General features: G+C 37.4%; 1 protein-coding gene across 6 annotated transcripts in view; it reads right to left on the bottom strand.

Annotated features, from left to right (window-relative positions):
* Positions 1 to 26,526, bottom strand: part of HECW1 (HECT, C2 and WW domain containing E3 ubiquitin protein ligase 1) — a 426,246-nt gene that overhangs the window by 127,403 nt on the left and 272,317 nt on the right. For 5 of the 6 annotated variants that reach the window (XM_004676647.2, XM_012720820.1, XM_012720818.1 and 2 more), the window contains 4 exons: positions 14,064 to 14,206; positions 10,054 to 10,154; positions 7,235 to 8,563; positions 2,251 to 2,352 (listed from right to left, as the gene is read on the bottom strand). In XM_004676647.2, coding sequence (XP_004676704.2) covers positions 2,251 to 2,352; positions 7,235 to 8,563; positions 10,054 to 10,154; positions 14,064 to 14,206 — 1,675 coding nt within the window. The remainder of the gene's footprint in view (positions 1 to 2,250; positions 2,353 to 7,234; positions 8,564 to 10,053; positions 10,155 to 14,063; positions 14,207 to 26,526) is intronic. The other variant, XM_012720822.1, reaches the window with a different exon arrangement.

Consider the following 26,526-nt stretch of genomic DNA (forward strand, 5'->3'; position numbering starts at 1 on the left):
TATCCTTTTTCTTCATAATTTAATGCCAAGAGAGAGCCAGAGAAAACCCAAGTCAGACATCTGTGCTCCAAACCCTACAGTGTCCCCAAAGACTTACCTTATCTGGAATCCTATATTTTGCCTGACTTCCCTAGCTATTCTTAAATCTGTTCTTATGGTTCTTCAGTCCCACCAGCTTGTTTCTTGGCAGGAAACTCTTCAGTACTTGCATAGACAATTTCCCTGTCTCTTCTAAGTCTAGCTTCTAATATTGTCTTTTCAATGAAGTCTAATTGATCACACTACTTAGTTACAAAACAACCACCATTCCCTTACTTTATCTATTTCTTCATTTATTATTTTTATTGTATATTAATGTATTTTCACAAGACCAGACTGTAAGCTCCATAAGAGCAGGGATCTTTGCCTGTGATGTTTACCTCAGACAGAGTAAGCATTCAATGAGTATTTGTTGAAGAAATGACTCTCAGGTCATTAAGTCATCCATGTTTTACTTGAGATGATCTAAGAAAATCCCACTGTTAGACTTAACTGACAAATTTCAGTGTTGCATGAACAGAAAATTAAAAGCTATCTGGAGAAAATTTGTTTTTGTTTTGGTTATATTTTTTTAAAGATTTATTTAGTTATACGTACAGAGGTGTACAGGCCACTTTTGGGGTGCAGGCAGGAGTGAGAGGATTCACCAGAGACAGAGCAGGGAGCAGAACAGGCAGATAGATGAGATACACCACTGAGGGGAGCAGTGGGCAGGTCAGGAGAGGTCTGCCACGCCATGTGGATCACCTCTGGGGCCTGGGATGGAACTTGCACTGAGGCAGCTATAGCCAGCTTGCAGTACTATGTCCTAACCTGCTACGGCACCAGGGAGGGCCCTGCTTTTGTTATTAAAATCAGTTTATAAAAGTAATTAATCAAAACGCATTTAAGTTCCATTAGTTATATCTCTATGTAAAAGTATCTGTGACTACTATAGCTAGTTATAGCAACACCAACTGCTTATTGGAAGTCAATTCATGTATATACATATTGATATTTATTTTGGGGGAAGGTTATTTTTACTGGTGAGAATATGTTATAGATATTTTTCAGGTAAGTGCTAATTAGGAAGTATTTATAGTGACATGGAAATTTTACTATTCTCATGTCATATTCATAAATTAATACAAAATGAATAAAGAGAGCAAGTATAAAAAACTAAAGGATATAATGTTTGATTTGGTCCCCCAAGATAATATGATATCCCTTTAAGTCTGCCTATATTATCAAAGGTATCTGTCATTTTCTCAAGTTACAATTCAATAGAAGAATGGGCAAATGTAAAATATGCCACATTAACAAAGATAAATGAGTTAATAAATAAGCTTTTCTCCTTTTGAAACACTGCTTGATGTAAGCAAAGGCAAAAGAATGTAAAGAAACATTGATTCCTTGCATCCTGTATCTTTGCTTGTAAAATTTGCTTAAATCCAAACAGATGTTCTAAAATTCATGAACATATGTGATGGTAAGTGAATGTATAATATTTGGGGAATAATTTCCTTCTTACAAATGTATGTAATAGAGTAATATAAAATTAAAGTTTGAATGACAATCTAGAAACTTCCTTGACCAAATCAAGCATTTAGCAAAAAAAAGAAAATTATATATTTACAAATGAGAAAATGATCTCCAAAAGATTAAATGGTTTCCCCAACTTCAGATGGCTACTTAGATAATTATTAATGACATGCTACAGTCATCAGGGTAAAATGATATTGAATTCTATCCCTAAAGATGACATTTTTCCTGGCAATCCCTATCAACTTCAAAAGAAGTTTGAGGTCATCACTTGTTGATGTAAATTATAGGAAGAAAAAGCAAGTTTGTGGGTTCTGATGGATTGAAGTCATCTCAGGTCCAATGGAGAATAATAAGATGATGCCATCTTGAACTGTTAACTTTAAAGTATAAAACAGAAAATTTGGGGACTTACAGTTTTTGAAGCAATTTGCAAGACAAGTTAAATCTTGTAAAGAAATGCTCATCATTTTGGAAGTTGAGGGGCACTAAAAGTTCTGGGTTATCTCTTCAAGATCACATGTTGAAACCACTAGTCAGAAAGAGTCAATTTCTACAGTAGGTACCAAATTTTGATAACAGTGTAGGGTGTATTGGAGAAGAGTTTGAATGTTTACATATAAGTTCATACTGACCTGTGTAGACTTGATAGGGAGAGTTAAGACATAGATTTTAAAAACTAAAGCTTACTTGGTGGAAGAGGCTCATCGATTGTTGGGTAGTGATGATGTTCAGGCCTCAATGAAGGAAGCTGGCTTACTGGCTGGGAATTATGGAGTATAGGACATTCACCTATGGACAAGATAGTCAAGACATACAGATTCATTCATTACTGTGGCAAAGGCATACAGATTTATTCATTGCTGTGGCAATGGCATCAAAAAAGCATGATTGTCAAACTACTATGAGAAATAACGTAAAAGAGTGGGCAAGCTATATGTTGAATTAGTTTGCAACATTCAGTCATTCATGAGAGAGGTTACAGAGGAAATAATTAAGAAAAAAAAACCTGAAGGAAATTGTCAAACAATTCATGATTTTGAGCTATACCTCATAAGTCAATACAAAGGATCAGAATCTGATTCTGTAATCTGAATTTTCTTGATAGATAGGTGGCATCAGAAAAGGACACAGAGAAAATTAGTACAGCCTGACTAATTCAGCAAAAGAAACAGGTTGCGGGAAGTGCAGCATTTATAAGGGCCCTTATAATCTATCTGGGCCTGTCCAAAATTACAGGTCTCTGGAGAAGTATCACTGAAGGACTGCCAAGAGGCATTTTTCAGATTTTGTTTTTGGAATGAAACTCTCAGTTGGTGCCTTTCCAAGAGGAAGTCAAGGAAATAGTAGGACAAGAGGTAAATATATATAGTATGAAAGCTGGGAGCTAGTTGGGGAGGCAAGAAACTATGGGATCTTGTGATTATTCTAGGTTATTTTGAGGAAGAACCAGATAAGCCAAGTGCTCTGGAAAGAGAAAAGGACAAGAGACAAATGAAGTAGATCAGAGGCAGAAGACTGAGACAGGAAAACTTGAAACACAGAAGTGGGATAGAAGGAAGAAGAAAACAGACATGGAGAAATTTTAGAAATAAACATTCATAGAATGTGCATTTTGATTATAACTAATATTACTGTCAGACAGCTTGTAGTGAAGTATACAATGTTCCAAACAATGTCCTCAGGTTCTGGTACCCAGTACTGTAAGGAGAGTGGTGTGTGAATGGATGCCTACAGCACAGCTGTTTGAGTCACATAATTGCTCTTTTTCTTTGGAGAGCTAGAAGGTCCCAGGTCATAAAATAGCTCATATTCAAACTGGTTTCCTCCTGCCTGATGGAATCTTGGCTTTTTCCCAATTGTCATAGAGTAAAGATCTGGCTTACTCCTTCCTCTCTCTTCCATGCCTGATGCAAATAAGTGTTTTGTTATCCCTTGTATCAAAAAAGGAAAATAAACTGAAAAACAGTTGTTAGAAATAATATTTCTCTCTAGATCCATAGGACTGCTAAACAAATGTATTAGGAAGAAAGCAATGCAATTTTAATTTAGCAATTTAATTACTAGAGCTGACCAAGAAAGGTAGAGATATATGCAGGAAATAAGGATCCTTTTAGTTTTTGTTTGTAGTCTCTTTCTTTAATTTATTTACTTTATTATTTTAATTTAGGGATTACATTTTTATGCTTCCACACTTTCCACTTGCCCTCCACCAAATCACAGGTGCCAGAACCACAACAAGTCATTTTAAATGTTGAATATAGAGTATTATTTCTTGTGAAAGTTTTGGTATGTTACTCATATCCTTGGGATCCTCTGAGATGCTAATGAAAGTAAATGAAGGTGGCCCCCATACTAGGATATGCACCTGTGTTCTGTGTATACCATACCCATGTCTCTCTTTATATGTGTTTAGTTTCAGAAATGAAAAAACAGTATACAGTTGTTATGTCACCAGCTGTAGCATTTTAAATTTAGTTTCTTAAGAAAACAATAAAACAAAACTTACCTCAAAATTAATTCAACCAAACAGGTTAATCTCTCCTCCAAGCTAGAGTAAACACAAACTGCAGCTTGCAGGATTAATGGAGCTGACCCTACCTGCTGTGAAACCCAAGCAAATGCAATGATATGACTGAAGCAGCTCAGCCAACTGAATGGATAGAGCATAGAGAAGCAAGCGATTCAGTTCTGCACAAGGACACAGCTCCACACACTCACCCTTGTCTCACATACAGACCTGGTAGAACTCATGAGAAGGAAACATATTCCACTTTGAAAGTGAGCTTTACTGTCTGAAAATAAACCCTCACTCAGTGAGAACTCAAACACTTTAAATGTATCATCACCTTTTATTCTTCTAGTATCCCCATGAGGTCATTTCTACTTTATACCCATTTTACACTCTTAGGTAACTTAGCTAAGGTAGGATGAATATTCACCCAGAATACCTGACACAAGGAACTGAGTTCATAATCAAGATATCATATTGCAATTTTCACTCCAGATCTTAGTTACATTATATTGTTTTTTTTTTTATTTGATCTGAAGAGTTTTAAAAAACTATTTGAGCTTTAAAAAAAGGTTTTTATATGGGGAATATAATCAAAAAGTAAATAAAGAACTAAGTTGCTACAGACTGAGCTACTAGGCATGTGTGTAATTAAATCAACCTTAACTACTTAGTGAAGAATTTATAATCTTAGAAGTCACAGCTGGAGGCGATAGTGAGTTTTCTGGAAGAAGAGGGCATCATGCTTTTATCAGGCAGCTTGTGCCTATGTCATATTCTTTTTTCTTTTTTTTTAAATGGAAACCACCTCCCAAAAATCTAGGGGAGGAAGTACCTTTTTTTTTTTTTTAAAGATTTATTCATTTACTCATACAGAACTGGGGTACAGGCCAGAGATGCAGAGGGCAAGAGGATCCACCAGGAACAGAGTGGGGAGCAGAACAAGCAGATCGACGAAGTACACTGCTGAGGGGAGCAGCGGGTGGGCCAGGAGAGGTCTGCCATGCCATGTGGATCTTCTCCCGGGCAGGCGGGGATCGAACTCATAAGGAAGTGGCTTAAGCTTCTTAGTGCAGTGCTTTAACCCACTGCGCCACCAGGGAGGGCCAATGTCATGTTCTTTAAATGTGCTTTTGGAATCCTGAGGCATGTGAGCCACAGTGCTGACACCATTAAGCCAGGGACTCACTGCCAAGGGAGGGAAGCCTGCCTGAAAGGTCATGTGTCCATGTATGCATGGCCTGCCTTAGATCAACAGTTCCTCTTGGGAATCTTCACCTTGCCCTTGTACAACCATAGTGAAGATTCTGTGTGCTTCTTAACCTTTTCTGAGCATATAGTCTGCAGAATTCAGGAATCTAGATATTTTTTAAGAAAATGCTATGCAAAGACTTCCATTAAAGGCCATGAAACACTTGGCTGTCCTTTCTTTGATGGGGGTGGCTTCCTTCTGCTAGAGAGTTAATCCCTCAAGGACATGGACAGTATCTTTTTTGTAAAGTATGTTTTTACATATATGTACACTGAACCAATTTTAGCTGTGTGTGATTGATTCTAAAACCAAAGTTCAACATACATATACCTGATAGGCTACAGTGTTTTGACAAATTGAGCCTTATTTTTGTATGGCTTCCAGCTGAGAATGGCTATTACATTTTAAAATGTAAATATGTTTAAATAAATAGTCTTTTGGTTAGACCAGTTGTTGGTTTTGCCTCTTCACAAACAAAGTCTAAAATATTTACTATCTGGTCCTTTAAAAAAGTTTGTTGATCTCTAGTCAAAGTATTCTTTCAAGCTTCTAGTTGTGTCCCTTTAGGTATATATCCCCCAGACCCCATATACTAATTCTGATGTAATGATTGTGTCATCTATACATTGTCTGATGCCAAGCCAACTTTTGTTCCCAGAAATATCTAGATCTGATCTAGAATGAAAGTATTCAAAACTCCCATGTTAAAGAAAAGAATTGTCCACCCCATTATCACACTGTTGAGTGCTTTCCATATTGCATGTCCCTACATATTTCCTTCCTGTGTTCCTCTTTCTTTACCAATTTACATGCTCTTCTTTTTATCAATGGCTCTTTCTCTGAAATGCAGAATTGAACATCATTGAGTACTTAAAAATACTTTTTTTGTGTACTCTTTAGTTCCTGTAAAACTTTTTAGGTGCCAGACATTTTTTAAGGTGCTGATAATTCAAACATAAGGAAGATACAATCTGGCCCTTGATGAGCTTACAATCTAGAGACACACCACAATTGTTTGGAAGCAATTTAAACAGTAAAAGAACAAACTAGCAGAATCTAAATTCTTTTAAACGAAATGAATATTTTATATTTTATGTGATCTTTCAAAATTTCCCCCTATGTGACTGTCACTTGACTGAAATATTGTTTCCAATTCTGGTTAAGAAAATGCAAACTTAGTTGAGACTAAAAAGGAATAATGGTTTGGTTAAAATACAGAAATACATTTTAAAACTAAAAGTGACAGCTTTTGGATTAGACTTGAAACAAATTGATTTGCATAGTAATGTTACTCTTTCCTTTCATTGCCACAATAGGCCAAAGACAAGAACAACAACAACAAACAAAGCCAATAATGAGAACTGAGCAAACAAATAATGACACATATGTGTAGGCTATACATATCCAGATACACACAAACTAGTTAAATTCTAAAACAGAGGTCAAATCAATGTTCTTCAATAGACATTAACATTTGTTGCTAATCTTCAATAAGTTTCAGGAAGCCAGCGGATGTTTACCAGCTGTCTACCTACAGTTGATGGATGACTGGCTCCTGTTTTTGCCATTTGATACTGGTGCTCTGGTTGCTGGCATGTCTAGAAAGGTAATAAATACTTCTACCAGTTCTGCTGAATTGGTTATAGCAGAAGCACACACACCAGGGCACACTCAAATGTGTGCACTAGTTATAATTCTTGGTGTATATCTGAGAGGTGGTGGGTGTCTGCTCTTCATAGTCACAAATACTTACATACACATAGACACATGCACACATATATGTACAGAACAGCCATACGTTGCCACAGCAACCTCACGTGGGTCGATCCTCTCTCGTTTTAAAACCAAGTTGGTGAAACCTATGTCCCCCTGGTGATCCTATCTCACTCTGATCAGGTTTGAGGTCTAACCTTCTCTCCGATGGCTTGGCCCTGCCATGGGGGACTCCAGACCTTCCACAAATCTTGTCATACTCCCAGCGGGGGCAGTCATCTCATCTTGCCATGGCCCAGCGCCGTTCACGGACTCCGGGTCCAACTCTGGGCTCTGCACTGAATCTGGTAACGATTCGAATGCACTATTTTCCTCCTCGTCGTCTTGCGAGGAGAATACAGTGCTTTCGGAGATCTTAGCGCTGTCCACCGAGGAAAAGCGGGTGTGGCTGGCGAACCTGCTGCCATTGTAACAGGAGGGGCTATAGCAGGAGGCGCTGTAGCAGGAGCTACTGTAGCAGGACGTGCTGTAACACGAGGAGCTGTAGCAGGAGGGGCTGCAGCACGATGCATCGCAGCCCTCGCAGCTATGATCCCCACCTTGCCTTGGGCTGGAGTCGCTCTCACTCCCGGTGCTGGGGTGTGCGTTACCATCCAGAATCAGTCCATTGGCCAAGCCTGAATGGCCAGGAGGCGCCCTTCCTGGAGTTGCCCCCTCGGGTTCCTCTCCATCCTCCTCCAAAGGAGGTGGCTCAGCAGCCACAGTGTCCACCTCGCTGAGCCCATCCTTCTCCGAGGTGTCCTTGAGGGTGGACTCCTCCTCCGCCCCATCATCCTCTGCGCTTGCATTGTGGGCTGTGGGCAAGCTGTGTAGCAGGGTGTGGATGCGGATGTAGTGTGTCCGCGGTGTTTCAGGGTCACCACAAGCCGATGCAATTACTGTCTCCAGCTCAGATACGGGCAAGGAGCATGGTCTACTTTTTCGCTTCATGGAGCCCCGCAATTGCAGACTGTTCTCTCCCTGCCGTAAGGCAGACACATCCCCCTCCTCCTCCTCTGCAGGCTCCTTCTCTTCTGTCCCCTCAGCCTGGCTCTCTGTCACAGCTTCCTCTGCTACAGGCTCCTCAGGACTACATGGACCTTCATCATCCTCCAGTAGCCCGGGTGGAGCCTCCACCCCACACAGGTCTGGCCTCTCGGCCAGTTCTTCATTCAGTACAAGCTGAGTATCCTCACTACCCAAGGCCAAAAGCTCCCCCGTCCAATCAGGACCCACAGAGACCAAGTTGCTATCTCCTGCTTGAGTGCTATTTGCTGCTTCCTCAACAGGGTTGGCTAGTCCTAGGCTCTCATTGTTTTCAGTGTCCATGATGCTGCCCTCACTGGGCTGCTCCACTTTCAGGCTCTCTGAGGGCTCTGGTGCTTGGTACAAAGGCTCTCCATTGCTGTTTGTCATCTGGTTGTTCATGGGGGTTTCCTGAATTTCCACTGACTCGGGTTCAGTACTGAGGGAAATCTCTTCATCATCTGCCAGCAAGAAAAAAAAAATCATTTTTTTTTTACAGAAAAGAGCATTGTGGTGGATGAGTATACTCTGCCAAACATGTAAGTCATTGCTAAGGGATTTTTGCTTTACGATACTAGATGTCAGAGTTAATGAGTGGTTCTCATTGGCAGAAGCTCTGCTGAAAAATTCTGTATGAATGAGTTTCCTATGTTAATGCCAATTTGTAGTTGTGGTAGATTTCAGAATTCTGTGTCAAGGAAATTAATTTTTTGGTTAAAAAACCCAAAGTCTAGCACTATCCCAGCTCTGGGCACACCCATGGTGCTCAACAATGTTTGCTACTGGTAGGCTATAGGTCCTTGTTGATATCAGGCTAAATAGATATGTTTGCTAAAGTTGTTCTGTCAGGATAACAGAACGGGTAAGTCAGATATTCAGATAAGAATGAGTGGAAGAAAACCATAGTGGAAGAAACTAAATGGCTTCCAACATTTCCAGATTATTGCAATGGAAAGATAAAATGAGGTCTCCATACAGAGCAATCATTCAAGCGACCAATTTACCTCCTCCTTCCCCCTGTTGCTTCACTGGATCCCTGCCAAATGTGAACTTCACCTTTCAAATATACCAGTGCAATTCACTAAACAGAGGAAAACAATCTCTCTCCTATTACTGTAAGGTTGTTCTTATTGCTACAGTGTAAGAGTCAGTTTTATGTGCAGAATGTAGAGAAGATTTAATTTGAAAGAACCAATAATCAGGATGTTTTCTCACAGTATGTATTATATAGATTAGAGAAAAGAGAAAACAGAGTTCAATGAATTAGTAGTGATAAACTCCAGACTCTGAGTTCTCAAATGTTTCATTAGCTTTAATAATAAGTCATAAAATTGGCCTAGGAACACCAAACAATTCTCAATATGATCTGCACTTACTATGGGGTTTATGCAAGAAAAGCAAAACTGGAATTATGATGCATTTCATTATGCTTATCTATAAATATGTTTTGACTTGAAAAACTGAATATTAGATGATGTTGAAACTGTCTGAAAATTTTGCAGCTTTCATATTTCCCTGTTACATTGTAAAAATCCATTGAACAATCATAGTTCTTTGACAATGCATATATTCATTTGTTTCTCATTCATTCATTCATGCATGCACTTACTCATGTATACAATGAGTAAACATCTATTCAGCACCTCCTATTTGGAAACTGTTAGCAAAATGATAAATTAGAGTTGGCTCCATAACTATGTTGGCATCATTGCCAATCCCCACTCTATTGTCTACTTTGGGGTAGCAGAATGAGGAGGAGCATCTTAATCAAAGGCTTGCACACCTGGCTTTCAGAACAGATTACTGAATTCTGTGTATAAAATGGAAGAAAGAGAAAACTATAAAACCTAGAATATACCTGGAGAGGATCATAATTATTAGATTTTAAACAAAGGAACCTTGCATCATGTCACTAGACAAGGACAAGACACAAAGTTCAGGCTGAAAATACCTGGGTGGATGGAGGAAGTAATCTCAAATCGGAATTGCAGCTGTCCACTCACATGATCTGTTGGAAGTCTGCGGCCCAATGTGTAGCTGACCACTCTATCCCTAAAAGGAAATAAGTGCCATAAAAAAAATCTGGTGAATATCTCTCTTTGGGACTATACACTGTGCTTTCCATGCTGGCAGTTGAGGTAGGCAAGCCTAGAGATGGCCTGCTAGCAGGAGGTAATGATTTGCTCAGGTGATATGAGATAATACTAAGGTAAAGATGGAAAGCTTAGCTGGTCAATAACATTGAAAACCTTTGAGAAACTCCTCACTGGATAAACTAAAGCTGAAATGAAACTACAACCTATGGGCCTCAACTTGTACACCTATGAGCTTTACACAGTTTTAAATAGTTAGGGGAAAAGTCTAAGAGTAATATTTTGTGACATACATACAAGATTATATGAAATTTAAATTTCAGTTTCCAAATATAAAAGCATTCCTGGAATGCAGCCATGCTTACTGGATAGCTGTCTGTGTCTGTTTTCATGCTATAATGGCAGAGCTGAGCAATAGGAACAGACTATATAATGTACAAAGCCTAAAATATTTGCTACCTGATTTTCTACAAAAAGGTTGACCACCTGTATTCTAAAGAAAAAGAAAAAGGAAGGGAAAAAAATAATGGAAGGTGGGAGGAAGGAAGAGAGAGAGAGAGAGAGAAGGAGAGAAGGAGAGAGAGAGAAGGAGAGAAGGAAAGAAGACATTTTGCTTGCTTTTCCTGTTCAGGTATTTTCCAGTGTGACCTAAATAATGGACAGAACCAGCAGCAGATGCTTCTGTGATATATAGGGATACTGTGTAAGCAAGAATGCTGCACAGGTAAGGGACTCCCATGGAACACCTGAGCCTGCTACAGAGAAGCAAGGCTCATGAGCTAGTTTCACTGACCTGGGATTTCCAATTACACCAATTCCAGGATCCCACACAGAGACTCTGAAACTCCACCTAGGACTTTGGCATCATCCCCTCTGCCTCCTCAAGGCAAGTTATTAATTATGGAAAGGAAAATTAGTTGGAGGAAAACAACTTGAAACCTTACTGTTACAGCTTCACCAGTAATGTAGCTTTAACAGAGTACATTGTCCCTTACCTTAAGCTAAATAACAGGAATAAATATCTTTGGAGATTTAGGGATTAACAAATCTGGTGTGACCAATAGTAGAAAAGATATATTTCAAAACCAATTGTTATTTAGATGATTCTGTATTCACTCCATTTATTTATTTTTGATATTCAAATAAAAAGAAAAATTTCTTCCGGATGTTTTAATCACATGTCTAGGAAAACATCAAAATAAAGAAACAACATATTCCAATGATCAACATATATCAATGAATTAGTAGTTTTCTTGGGTAAGCCATGTTTAGTTTTTAAAATTCATTAAATAAAGCATTATATATAATAAAAGTAAGTCACAATGTTTTCTTTATTGGAAGGGTCTTGGGTCAATATTATGATGTAGACTTACAATGATCATATGAAATATATCCTACACTCAAACGCTAGTTGAAATTGTGGAGACATAAAGACAAAGCTTAAATTATTTATGCTGTATATTGGCTTTCTGGGCTTTTGTTGCATTTGCTCTCCACCTAATTTATCAACAAGTTTCGAGCATGTGCTATGTAAAAGTGCCTCCATTGATAATATGCATGTCATACATAGTAGTCCTTGTGTTTCAATATCTTACATCCTTATGGGAGAATAAGGCAGAAGTATTAAATAAGGACTCCAGGCAGCATGTGATATTTTCAAGTTGAAGGTGATATGGGTGGGATTAGAAAAATTTAGGAAAGGCAGAGAGAATCAGCTTGGGGTTGAGATATTAGAAAAAAAGGAGTAGAAGTTACATTAAAAATGAGAATGTGCATGAGCCTGCAAAAAGCAGGAATAAATATCAGAGGCAGGAAATAGACCATGCAGACAGAACATGCGTTTTTCAGGAGTGAATGCAGGGGCATAGATTCTTAAAGACTATATCCACTGAGGGCAGAAGGAGCCATGGAGCAACATGGGTGTGCATTTGTGCCAGTAATGCTTTGGGATTTACCATGGCCCAGGCTTAAAAAGCCAGTGTTTCTACATAGGGAGCATAGCCCTTTTCTACAATGTGAGACCTGCAGAAAGAACAGTGCTGCAAAATTGGTCTCCAGGAATGATGGAAAGCAGCAGGCTTTAGGAGGGAGAATTGATAACCCTTTCCTTCTAAGGCTGGCCTGTTACTCCTTCAGAGGTGGTAAGGAGAGAATGTAACTAAGGATGCTATTGCTTCTACTTAGAGATGATTTAAGATTAACTATACTCTATGTGTGCATCTCCTTATCCTTGTATAGTGAGAACATCAAGGGAAAAATCTTAGCTAATCTTTTTCTGGTGAGGGAGATCTTTTCTACCTCAGTTAGATTTTACTCTCTGGGATGTGTCTTTCCACAGAAGGAAGTAGAAAGTTAAGAAGGCTGGGCAAACAGGCAAAGGCTGGACAATTTGATTTATGAAATGAAACTTCCAATGACATAGACAAGGAGGTGGCTTCTCTCTGTGGCTCTAATGAACAGAACAGGGAAGTTCAATTCAACAGAATCTCTAATGCATATTAGGCAACTGTGTGCTCAGTGCTGAGGTATAAAGATCCTACCCAGCCCGGGTCTTTATGTCCTCCAGGCCTCCCTCTGGCAGAAGTGTTAGCACCATGCCAGCAGACAATAGGCAAGAGAAGGATAAAGTTAAAAAAAAAAAAAAGTGGCCAATTGTACCAGGAAACTTTCAAGGAGTATTTTGCAGAAGAAGCAAGGCAGTTTTGGAGAGAGGCTTGTATGAGTTTGAAATCTGGCTGCATTGTGCTACTCACAAGTGTGTCTTATGCAATTATGCATCCATTCTAAACTTTGATTTCTCATGTAGAAGAATGGTGATAATGCTTAAGTCACAGATGTACTATGAAGATTAAATTAAAAAACAGTGATCATAAAAATTACTGTTCCCTTCTTAGCTCCTACGCATTGCCAGTTTTGCTGCTTGTCCTATATGTACATTTCTTTGCTTGTATGCTTAATTCTCACAAGTGGAAAGTACAGATGTAACTTGACACATGGCTATAGCTCCACATGTGTCAACTCTCTTTCACTTGAAAGTTAATAGCAGTGAACCTCTGTACATAGCTACATACTTGCTATACCTTTCCAATGAAATGTGATTAAAACAATCATTGTGTGTTTAAAGTTGCACTACATTCAAAAAGCTTTAAGTTAAGACACTTAGAAACTGTGCATAATTTTTCTTATTTCTTTATATCATTCTGAAAATTACATTGTTTTGAAGCAACATTGATGATCTGTGGACTATACTTAGTGTCTTAGAATATAATTGCCTCTTACATAAGAAAATTCATAATGTACATAAGAATTTTATCTTCCCTGAAACTATTTTAATGAGAATCATGAGTGGGTATGAACATTAAAGATACAAAACACAGAAATAGAAGAGTATTTTCATGTATAGCTAAATTGTTTCAGAAACATAATTGCTGCCATTTCATGAGCTGAGCATTTGTGATTTCAAATTTTTATTTTATCTACTATTTTCTACAAACACTAGCATTTTCTAAGAGTCTGCAGTGATTAAACATTTCATGTTATGAAATGTTACCAATGACATAAGAATGAAAGTATATTATTTATAGCAAAACAAACTTAATTTGCTGTACTGTGTGTTTCTTTCAATATTGTGTCATAGACTTTTCACTCTTCTGCCTAATTGATCAGTGATAAACAAACACAGGCAAAGTGAAAGGCTTGTTTAATTAAAGTTATGGCTTGAGCAACATAATTAATACAAAAAGCCAAGGAAATTCAACTATCATAATTTTAGTTCAGTCTCTATGAGATTATACTGTTGCAGCTCACATGTCTCCCTTGGGCAAGGTCTGCTGGCTGCAGCCTAGTGATATTTAGGTCACAGGTTTACCCTATGGCGTGTCTCTCCAGTAGTCTCTGAACAGGCATCGATAACTTTCCCAAGAAGCGCTTGATGATGGGGCGGCTCTTAGCAAACTTGTCCTTCACCTCAATTTCCAGCACATCAGTGGGTAAAGAAACAAAGCTGAATTGCTGCAATGAAATGATACATCACATCAATTAGCTCAGATGTACAGGGTTGAATGATTCCCAGTCCTTCTGCCTGTGACATCACTAAAATATCCAATGTTCTGTACACACACATACAGGCACATATAGACATTGGTCTTAGAAACTATGAACCTGGGTTTTTTCTTTAAATGAATACTACTAATAATATGGGGCTTCTTGGTTCTTAAAAATGAGGTTATTTTCTGGGATCCAACAATAAAATCAACTTCTCTTAAAGAGAAAGTATACTACCTGGTCCTCATACTTGAATAATTTTGGGGGAAATCAAAGGAGAAAGTTATGTGGAGAGTAACAAAAATTAAGAGACATCTATCTACCATACCTATACGATAGATACTATTAAGAGGAAAGCACATAGCAATAGAATAGCACATAGTTCATAGCAATAGAATAGCACATCAATGAACAGGAAACTTTCAAATAAGTACTCTTAACTCTACATTTGAAGAAACTAGAAAAAGGATAAACAACACAAAATATCATTACAATGAAGAAAATAAATGAAAGAAAAATAAAAACGTATAAGAGATCTATGAACTCAAGAGCTGGTTCTTTGAAATAAATAAAATTGATAAGTCCTTACCTAGGGTTACTATGTGAAAAGAGAATCAGAAACTAAAGTCTAAATTACAACATAGGCTGCAGGAATATAGATGATCATAATAAACTGCTAAAAATCCATTGTGATTAATTGGGATTCAGTCCAGGGATACAAGATTCATTACATGAAAATCAATGTCATTTACCACATAAACTAAAAGATAAAATCATATGACTATTTCAGTAGACATTGAAATAGCATTTGATGAGCCTTCAGCCATTTGTGTTAAAAAATCATAGTAAAATGGGAATAACAGGGGTACATCTCAACATAAAAAGGCCATATATAGCAAAATCATAGCAAATATAATCCTTAATGGTGAAAAACTGAAAGCATTTCCCCTGTGATCAAGAAAAAACAAGAATGTGCATTTTCACGTCCTATGGGCTCTCTTCTTACCAGAGTAATCAGGCGAAAAAAAGATATAATTAGAATCCAAGTTGTAAATGAAGAAGTGACACTATCACTATCCACAGAAGATATTAATATACATACAAATCCAAAAACTCTACCAAAAATCTACTATAAGTAAATTAATGATGTAATATGGAGACTAAAATATTAATACACAAAATTCATTCTGTTTTTATATACAAGCTGTGAATTAGTGGAAAGAGAAATTAAGAAAACAAACCATTTATATCACACTAAAAAGGATAAAATACCTGGGGGTAAATTTAACAAAGGAGGTGAAAGACCAATACAATATAAAGTAAAAACTTCTTAAAGAAAATAAGAAAAACACAAAGAAATGTAAAGATATTCCTTGTTTATAATTGGATGAACAAATCTTTTAAATTCTCATATTTATTAAATAAATTTACAAATTCACATTACCTATCAAAATCTCAGTGACATTTTCAAGGAAAAAAATTTAACTGTTATAAAATTTATATGGAACCACAGAAGACCATGAATAACTAAAGCAATACTGAAGAAAAGAAGTAAAATTGAAGTGTTACATTATACCACTTCAAGCTACAGTGCCAGTAGTTAAAACTGTGTGGTATTGGAATAAAAAAGGGAAAACACAGAGAAGTGGAATATAATTGAGAGTCCCAGAGTAAATCCACATAAATATGGAGTCATGACCATACAATGGGAGACTAACCATATTGTAAAACTTGGACACACAAGTTAAGTTAGATTATTAGTTTACTCCATACACAAAAATTATTTCAAAATGTATTGAAGACTTGGGTATAAATTCTGAATACATAAAATGCATAAAAGAAAACAGAAGAAATATACTCCTGGATGTCAACCATGAAGTCGCATTTGGTAATATAATCCTAATGGCAAGTGAAATAAAAGCAAAAATAAACAACTGGGGCCACATCAAATCCAAATGAAAAAGTCTTTTTACAACAAAACCAACCACAACAAAACTAAAATGGCCTCCTATGGACTGAAGTTATTTACTTATCACATGTCTGAAAAATGGTTAATTTCCAAGACAGCTCATATAATTCAGCTACAACAAAAGACAAACAACCCAATCAAATAATGGACAAGAGAAATTCAGATATTCTGTACAGGCACATAAAAAAAAAGTTTAATATTTCCTGTTAGAGAAATGCAAATCAAAACTACAATGAGATGTCACTTCAGCCCTCTCTCTATCAAATGGCCTGGAAACAAATGTTGGTGAGTATGTTTAGAAAAATTAACACTAATCCACTATTGGTGAGATATAATTTGGTGCAGCATCTATGGAAAACATTATGAAGATTCTTCAAATAAATAGTAATGGAAATAACATATGATCCAGCAATACTACTTATAGATATTTATAGAAAGAATATGAAAACACTAATACAAAAGTATTTATGTACTCCCTATGCCCACTGCGCATTCTTCACAATAGTTAAATCATGGTTACAATTTTCCCTACTTTTGTCTTTCCTGTGCTGTCTTTTCATCCAGACAAATGCCCATAGTGTATTCTTCACAATAGTTAAATCATGGTTACAATTTTCCCTACTTTTATCTTTCCATCCAAATAAATGGTCTCATTATTGGTCAAAAGGACAATCTTTAGAATATATCTGAAAAATATATATTTTTTAAAAGGGTAAGATGGTGACAGAATGAAAACACTAGACTCAACTCTTGCATGTATCCACAGTTATATTGCAACAGAAGACATCCAATAACTCCTAAAGAAAAATAGTATATACTAGGCATAACAACCAGAAGAAGGGGATCTCAGTGGGCTAATCAGGTAGCCCACAAAGGAGGCCTTATGGGCCATGCTAATAGCAGAATAGAAATGGCAAGAGCATTACACAGTAACAGCATGCCCAGGCCCTGGAATAGAATCTGGAAATGGACCTACTACTTTAGGTCTACAGAGTTATCATCACTGTCATTGATTAGCTCTGGAGCATATCCTGGAGGTAGATCCACCAAAGTAAGCTTCAATAGACACTGGCACAGAAATTAACAAGCCCAGTTGGTGGGTCCTACAAACAGTCCTATCAGCAATAGTCCTTAGAAGACTTCAGTGACACCAAGAAGAGTTCAGGAAGCGTATCTGCTAAGGTAAGGCTCTATAGATCTCAGTAGAACCCTGGGACAAGTCTTGGAAACTGCTGTTCTTGTGGTAGGTCCCTCACTAAACTCAGTGAGGGAAAGGTCCTAGAAGCATACTTTACTATAGTAGGTTACTGTAGACCTCAGTAAAACCTAGGATGGGACTGGAAAGAAAACCTTCTGCAGTAAGACTCAAAAGACTTCAGAGGATGGTCCAGGGAAATAATCCATACTGGTAGGTCTCAAAAAACAGTGGAGCAGACCCTGCCAAGGGGCCTGGAACAGGAAACTACAACATCTGGTACCAATGGGACTAGTACTAGAGGAACACTAGAGGACAAGAAGTGACAGGTACAGACTCAATAAGGTTTACATAAGGACATTCATACTACAGTGAGCAGGAAGTAGGTAGAAAGAAGAACCTGTGGATTGTGGTATAGATTTGAGAACATTGGTGACAGGGTGCTCAGTTTGGCCAGAATCATTGGGGAAAGGAGAGCAGAAGTGTGAAGCCATAATCCGTTGCAAGAGGTGAAAACCTTGTGGAGGAGCTGGGGGTCTCCACACACACCAGGTTTCCAGTAAAGTTACTAACAGAGCAGGAATTATGATTTGTACTCTGCTCCCATCCCTGGGATAAATATCTACTTTTAGGAGTGTACTGATAGTACAGGGACTGGCAAGTTTTCATCCCCAAATCCAAAGTGGAAGGTGATTGTGAGTGCCATACATATGAACCAATTCAACCCAGCTCATCCACACCAATATCTGTATCCCTCCAAGTCCCTGCCCACTCCACACACTCAGCAGAAACTCTACAGGCAAGGAGAAAATGAAATTTTGTACTCACAATAATCAAAGAGAAAACATTTAGTCAATAATACTACATACACATCACTTTTAGATATGGTGGAGAAATAAAGTCATTCTGAGGCAAACAAAAGCTGAATGAGTTCACAAATACTAGCCCTAATCTACAAGGAAAGTTGACAGCCACACTTTAAGTAAAATAATTAATAAATTGAAACAGAATCAAGATAAAATGACAGCAGCAAATACTCATATCAATAACCACAATAAATATAAATAGTCTTACCTCATCAATCAAAAAGCACATAGAAGGTTGTTGGATCAGAAAATAAAAATCAAATTTATGTTGTCTTCAAGAATACTCAAAAGATCAATGAAATCATAAGCTGGTTCTTTGAAAAATAAACAGAATAGACAAACATCTAACTACACTCACTAATAAAAAAAAAAAAAGGGAGAAACCTCAAATAGAATCACAACAGAACTAGAAGATCTCACTACAGAAACCTCAGAAATTCAGAGGGTCATGAGACTACTATGAAAACTTTATAGCAAAAATCATAAAATCTGGAAGAAATAGACTAATTCTTAGAAGCATAAAAGCATCTAAAACGTATCATGTAAACATAGAAAACTGGAACATGCCAATTACAAGCAAGGAAAGTGACACAGTAATCAAAAGTCTCCTTAAAAATAGTGGTTTCACTAGTGGGTTCCATCAAACCTTCAAAAAAAAAATTACTACCTTTCTCAATCTCTTCCAAAAAAATTGAGGAAGAGGGAATGTTCCCAGTCACATTTTATGAATCCAACATTATTCTATTACTGAAAGCACAGAAGAACATCACCAAAAGGCCAATTTTCTTGATCAACACATGCAAAATTCCTCATGGAAACCTAGCAAAATGTTAAGAGTACTATACATCATGAACAAGTGGACCTTATTCCAGAGATGTAGGAATGGTTCTGAAATCAATAAATGTAAATCACCACACCAACATATTGAAAGAAATAATTCATATGCTTATATCAGTAGATGTAGAGAAGGCATTTGACAAGATTAAGTATCAATTTTTTAAAAGATTTATTTAATTAGGTTTACAGAATTGGGGTACAGGCCAGAGGTGTGATGGGTGAGAGGATTCACCAGAGACAGAATGGGAGGCAGAATACGCAGATAGACAATGTACACTGCTGAGGGTAGCAGTGAGCGGGTCAGAAGACGTCTGCCACACCATGTAGGTGACCTCCCTGGTGGGGGATTGAAATCCTGCTGCAGTAGCTTCAGAGAGCTTCATAATGCTGTGCTTTAACCCATTGTGCCACCAGGGAGAGCCCACAGGTATCAATTTTTGATAAAATTTTAATAAAGTGGGGATAGAAGGAAGATAGCTCAATACAATAAAATCCACATATGCTAACCCACAGTTAGCATTTTACTTAATGGTGAAAAACAGAACGCATTTCCTCCTTAATAGTCTCCTAGTACTAGAGAAAGATTTCTACTATGATTCCTACTGTTCAGCATATAATATTGCAAGTCCTAGCTAGAGAAATTAAGTAAGAGTAAGATAAAAAAAGCAATCCAAATCGGAAAAGACATAAAACTTTCCCTATTTGCAGATGATATAATGTACAAATAAAATCCTAAAGACTTTACTAAATTTTTTAGGAACAATATATCAGTGTTGTTAAGTTGGCACGCTATAAAATCAACATATGAATATCTGTTGCATTCCTATATTCAAATACTGAAGTAAAAGAGAAAGAAATCAATAAAGAATTCCATTTATGTCAGCATAGAAAAGTATTAAATACCTAAGTATAAGACCAACAAAGGAGGTAAAATACCTATTAATGAATATATTAAAGGATTACTAAAAGAAATAGAAACACAAGGAAATAGATACTCTATGCTAATTAATTTGGGAGAATTAACATTGTTAAAGTAACTCCCTTATCCAAAGGAATATATAGATTCAATGTAATCCCTACTGAAATTTTATTGTTATTCTTCAAAGAAATAGAGCAATTATTACTGAAATGTATGGAATTACAAAAGATCTGATAACCAAAGCAATGTTGACAAAAGGGGGAAAAAAGAGGTATGTATTTATCACATTCTCAAACTTCAAATTATAAAACAAGGCTATAAAATACATAGAAGAAAATAGGCAAACACTCCATGATATGCCTTTAGGGAGTCTCTGGGGACTTGTCCTCAACAGCAAGGAAAACAAAAGCAAAGTTTAGGGCTCTTCCTGATGGTGCAGCACTAAGAGGCTATCAGAGGCCACAGCAAGATTTCGATCCCGAGCCAGTGGGGTGACACACGTGGCAGACATCTCCTGACTATCTACTGCTTCCCTCAGCAGTGTATTTCAGTCTACCTGTTCTGCTCCCCACTCTGTCTCAGGTGAATCATCTCACCTGCACCCCTGTCCTGTATACCAGTTCTTGTATGCATAAATAAATAAATCTTTAAAAAAGCAAAGCTTGCAAATGAGACTACGTCAAGCTAAAATGCTTCAGTACCATGAAATAAGCTATCAATATAACAAAAAGTAACAACAAAACAATGGTAGAAATAGCTACAACATTATATATCTAACAAGGGGCTAATATCCAAGTTCTACAAAGAACTCATACATCTGAACTAAACAAAACAGAGAATCCAATAAAAAAAGATCAGAAGAGCTTTTCTGAAGAAGGCATACAGATGACCAACAGACACATGAAAAATGATTCAACATCACTTATTGTCAGAGAAATGTAAATCAAAACTACAATGAGATACACTTGTGAGAATGACATGTATGTATACATAAACAGAAACAATAAATGTTTGTGAGGGTGTACAGAAAGACTTGATGAATAAATAGAATGGTACAGCCCCTACTGAGAATGGTATGGGGATTCCTCAAAATATTCAAAATAATTATTTTACAAGCTGCATCAATTCCACTTCTTTATATCCCTAAAGAACACAAATCATTAATTCAAGAGGATATATGCATTTTAGTTAACTTGTAAAAGAAACCATAGTGTCAAATTATAGAGCCAGTCCAGACCATCTTTAGGGTTCTGAAGTCTGGCCATTTCCCTCTGACTCCTTCTTTTTATATATCAGCATCTAAGAGTAACTGTAATGCACACTTGGGCCAACCAATAAATAAATTGCTCCTTAACACTGGATATGCCATGAAGCTCTCCTATAACGGAACTCTTGAAATTTCCATGATCAGAGACTAAACTGACATGGGTTACCTCTCAGTAAGGACATTAGATTCTGAATTAATTTTCTTGACTCCATTTTGGGAACCTACTGTCAGACTTCTTACAATTGACCAGCAACAGGAGGGTTGTATGAAAGAGTAACTTGGAGAGTTTTAAATACTGCCAGCACCCAATTTTCCTAATGTAAGCTAATTTAATTAGTCAAGAGTATTTTTGGAAAAGCTCCCAAATGATTCCAATAAGAGCCAGGGATAAGTACACAAATGTTAGAATGACATTAAGCTGTGCTTAAACAAAACAAAGATTACTTTTCACGTAAGAAGTCTTGACAGTAGCTATAATGGAGTTTCTACTATTTTTCCCCCTGTTGTTGCTGGCCAATTGTAAGAGGTCTGACAGTAGGTTCTTTCATCAAATCTAAAAATTCCTCTGTGGCCTAAATATGTAATCAAATAATTGATAACATAGTCTTTAAACCTGGATTAGTTGTTTATTTTTTCTTACCATTCCTATTAATAACAGTGAATGATAGTGGGAGTCTAATAGATGCCTCTAACATTACTCTAACTATGGCAACCAAGAGTGTATTCAGACTCTAGCCAATAAACACTGGGTATAAAATTGCCCTTGTTGAGAGCACTGATATAGATCTACCATTTTCACTCGTCTAGAGAGATATGTTGCAATTTCCTAAGAGTATTTACTTATTCATTCATTTACCTACTTATTTTGGTTTAAAATGTTACTGAGTAGGTTATTTACAGAAAAAAGATGCTCATTAATTATGTTATTTTTTTTTAAAGATTTATTTATTTATTCGTACACAGCTGGGGTACAGGCCAGAGATGTGGAGGGTGAGAGGATTCACCAGAGACAGAGCGGGGAACAGAACAGGCAGATCGACGAAGTACACTGCTGAGGGGAGCAGCGGGTGGGTCAGGAGAGGTCTGCCTCACCATGTGGTCGCCTCCGGGGCAGGCGGGGATCGAACTCATGCGGAAGTGGCTTTAGTTTCTTAGTGCAGTGCTTTGACCCGCTGCGCCACCAGGGAGGGCCCAATTATGTTATATTTTGTTTCAGTAAAGATATGAGGTAGATTTTGTATAAGCAGAACTTCCATAAATTGAATTCAATGAAATAAAAACAGTAGTTAACTAAAAGAAGAATTTAATTAGCAATGATGTAAACTGGCAGCAGCTCCAGAACAAGCAAAGATTAGGTCAATGTTAACAATGTTAAAAATTCAGTGGCTCCCAAAGTTTGGCTTTCCAGTACTTTTGAAGCTGACACAGTCCCCAGTCCAAGCTGTGTAGGTGAAACAGGGATGATCAGGACAGAAGGTCAGATAGAACAACCACCTACCTTACCAGACTCTGAGGCAAGAGAGCCACTTAAAAGCTCCAAAAGACCAGGGCCCACCCTGGTGGCGCAGCGGGATAAAGCACAGCACTGAGAATCTAAAGCCGCTTCTGCATGAGTTCGATTCCCGCCTGCCCCGGAGGTGACCACATGGTGTGGTAGACCTCTCCTGACCCGCCCGCTGCTCCCCTCAGCAGTGTACTTCGTTGATCTACCTGTTCTGTTCCCCACTCTGTCTCTGGTGAAGCCTTTCACCACCCTTGAGCCTCTGGCCTGTACCCCAGTTCTGTATGCTTAAATAAATAAATCTTTAAAAAAAAAAAAAAAAGCTCCAAAAGACCAAAAAACAAAACCAAGGGCCATAACAATACAATAACCACACAATGAGGGCATACGGGCTATATCCAAAGAAAGGACAGTGCCCAATCAGAGGACAGGTCACTGTCTGTGGGTTCTCACCCATGCACATAATTGCAAGAGAACTTGGGCACCAGGAACAACACCCAAGGGGGGTTACTTTACAAAAGGGGAACTTATATCTTACTGTAGCCACCAGTGACTGGCTAGCTCACCCAGATAGTGTCAGTGATGGTTGCCAATAGTCACCAGGAGTGTTCGACAGCACTGACCAGTAGTGATGGTCACCACTGTTCTCCCAGAGGCAGTTTAAGAGCCACCAAGTGTTAACAGCTCTTTGTGAGTTATTGGGTCATACCAACAGTATCAACTCTTGGAGATGCCAGGTCTGGGGCCTTTGGTGCTCCTTTCAGGCAACATCAGAGATAGGACTGGAGGACTGGAGGCCTTTGTCTCTAACAAAGGTAATTGGCTTTTCTTCCCTCCTCAGAGGAGGCTGCTGGATTCCTCTTTCTTTCTTTCTTTGGAGGTTGTAAACATCTGTTCCTCTTTCTTTAGGGGCTGGAACTTCTTTCTTTGGAGGTTGGAAAATATTTCTTTGCTTCCTCCAACCCTGGCTTGTATCCTCTTTCAGCTTGCCCCACCCAAAAGTCTGATTGAACCATTTTAAAATCCTGTGGCGGGTCAGATCATTTAGCACCAACTCATAGCTCACACCTGAATGACTTGTGGACAGCAGAGTGAGCGAACACCAATACTGCTGCCAACTGTATTCATTGAGGAAGCTGGGTTTTGTTAACAAAACAAAGGACAGTGCCAAGTAAGAGGAAAGGTCACTGTGGATTCTCATCCATGCACACAATTGCAAGAGACCTCAGGCTCTAGGAACATCAGCCATGGAGTTTATTTTAAAAACAGGAGAAACAAAGAGCTTACTGTAGCCACAAGTGTCTGGCTTTCTCACCCAGATAGTGTCAGTGATGGTTGCCAATGGTCATCAGGAGTACTGGACAGCATTGGCCAATAGTGATGGCCAGTACTTCTAGTGGTGGTGTCAGAGACACCAGGTGTTAACAGCTCTTCGTGAGGTATTGGGTTACACCAACAACAAATTGCTACGTGAGACTCCAAGCCCAGAGGCCTTTGAAGAATATTTTTGGAATTTTGATGGGGATTGCATCATCTATATTGACCTTAAATTAGCCTATATTGATTCTCTCCATCCATAAGTATGGTATATCTTCCCAATTTTTTATGTCATTTTCTATATCCTTGGTAGTCTTGTCATTTTCATTGCATAATTCTTTAGACTAAATCTTAGATATCTGTTTCTTTTTATGTCATTATTAATGGAGTTATTCTCTTAATTTCTTTTTTCTTCTGTTCATTATTATAGGAGTAATATAAATAAAAACAAAAAAGCATTTCAGAAAAAAAAGTAACTATAATAAAGTAAAAATCAAGATCTTCAGGCAACTATAGATAAGAGACATTCTCTGGTGGGGGAAGGACTAGTACAGGGGTGGAATGAGCACAAGGGACAAGATGCATGGGTGAATTGGTGGTGGAAATTTCATGGATCTACCATACATGATATAAAAATGAAGGATGATATAATGAATATATCAAAAAATAAAAATACAATTAATTATTATATGTTGATTTTATAAATTTCCACTTTTATTTGTTGATTCTAGTATATTTTTAGTGACGTTTTTAGGATTTTTTAATATATAGCATTTTATGATTTGCAAATAATGATAGTTGCTCTTGTTTTCTAATATGAATTTATTTTGTTTCTTGTTGTTTTCTGATTGCTCCAATAAAACCTGTAATGCTAAATGGAGCAGAAGTAATGATTGTCAGCAAACTTTTCTTGCCCTTCATTAAAAAATGTTTTCAGGGCCCTCCCTGGTGGTGCAGCGAGTGAAGCACAACACTGAGAAGTTAAAGCCATTTCAGCATAAGATAGATCCCTGCCTGCCCTGGAGGTGATCACATGGCCCAGCAGACCTCTCCTGACCCTCCCGCTGCTCCCCTCAGCAGTGTACTTATTCAACCTGCCTGTTCTGCTCCTCACTCTGTCTCTGGTGAATTCTCTCACTGCCCCTGCACCTCTGGCCTTACCCCAGTTCTGTATGCATAAATAAATAAATCTTTAAAAAAGTTGTTTTCAGTTATGCACCACTGAATATTATATTGATTATAGATTTGTGATATATGACTTTGTTATGTTGAGGTAGATTCCCTTTATTGCCATTTAGTTTTTAATCATAAATTGGAGTTTTATCTAGGCAAATGTTTTCTCACATATGTTTATATCATATGATGTTTATCTTTTGTTGTTACATTATTTGATTTACATATATTAAAATATACTTGCATCCTTGGAGTCAGTATTATTGGACCATGATGTGTCCTCTTTGCAATGAATTAGTGACTTGCTAGTATTTGTTGAAGGTCGTCATATCAATATTAAACAGGGATGTTAATTCATAGTTTTCTTTTATTGTGCTATTTGTTTTTGGTATTTTGGTAAAGTTGGCATCATAAAATATATTAAGGAATAGTCCATAATTTTGGGTTTATAATCTTAAGTGGAAGTTCATGACTAGAAATTCACTAAATGTCTTTAAACATTCTGAACTTTTTTTTGGGGGGGGTCTAATTGCTTCCTGGGTGTTTTGCTATTGGCAGCTTTGTGAGAAGTTTGCAGAGTATATAACATAGTGAAGATAACTAGGTACTTCTTTTCTGATTCAGCTAGAGATCACCCAATAACAAGGACACTGGTGCCAGGATAAACTGTTAACATTAAACAATATTTAGTGTAATTTCATTTAATAAACAGTTTCATAAAACTGGGTTCAGTTGGCTATATGTTTACTTTATATGTTGGGTTCAGTTGGCTAATGTTTACTTTAGGGTAACTGCATTAATTTTCACAAGATGATTGCAGTAATTATCATGAGATATTTTTCTTGTATTGACCATGTCTGATTTGATGTTAAGGTTTTGTTTGTCTAATGAAATAAGTTGTTCACATAAACATAAGGATTTTTTTCCCTCCAGTATTGGGAGCCTTAGTCAGAGCCTTACTTTGATAGTTGATTTGAACAATAGTGGAAGGAGTCTGGTTTAGAGCAAGACTTTTGGATTAAGATGCTCTAAGGCTTAGATTCAGGATAACTAATTTCTCAATTGCATAAATAGTAACTGGTCAATCAGGGATTTGAACCAAGATTTGGTTGACTGCAACACTATATATATATTAAATAATATAACAGTTTATTTTCACATCATTTTGTACATTTTTTTAAAAGATTTATTTATTTATTTGTACAGAACTGGGGTACAGGCCAGAGATGTGGAGGGTGAGAGG

Source organism: Condylura cristata, unplaced genomic scaffold (genome assembly GCF_000260355.1).
Source record: "Condylura cristata isolate star-nosed mole 26May11 unplaced genomic scaffold, ConCri1.0 scaffold00005, whole genome shotgun sequence".
Lineage (NCBI taxonomy): Eukaryota > Metazoa > Chordata > Mammalia > Eulipotyphla > Talpidae > Condylura > Condylura cristata.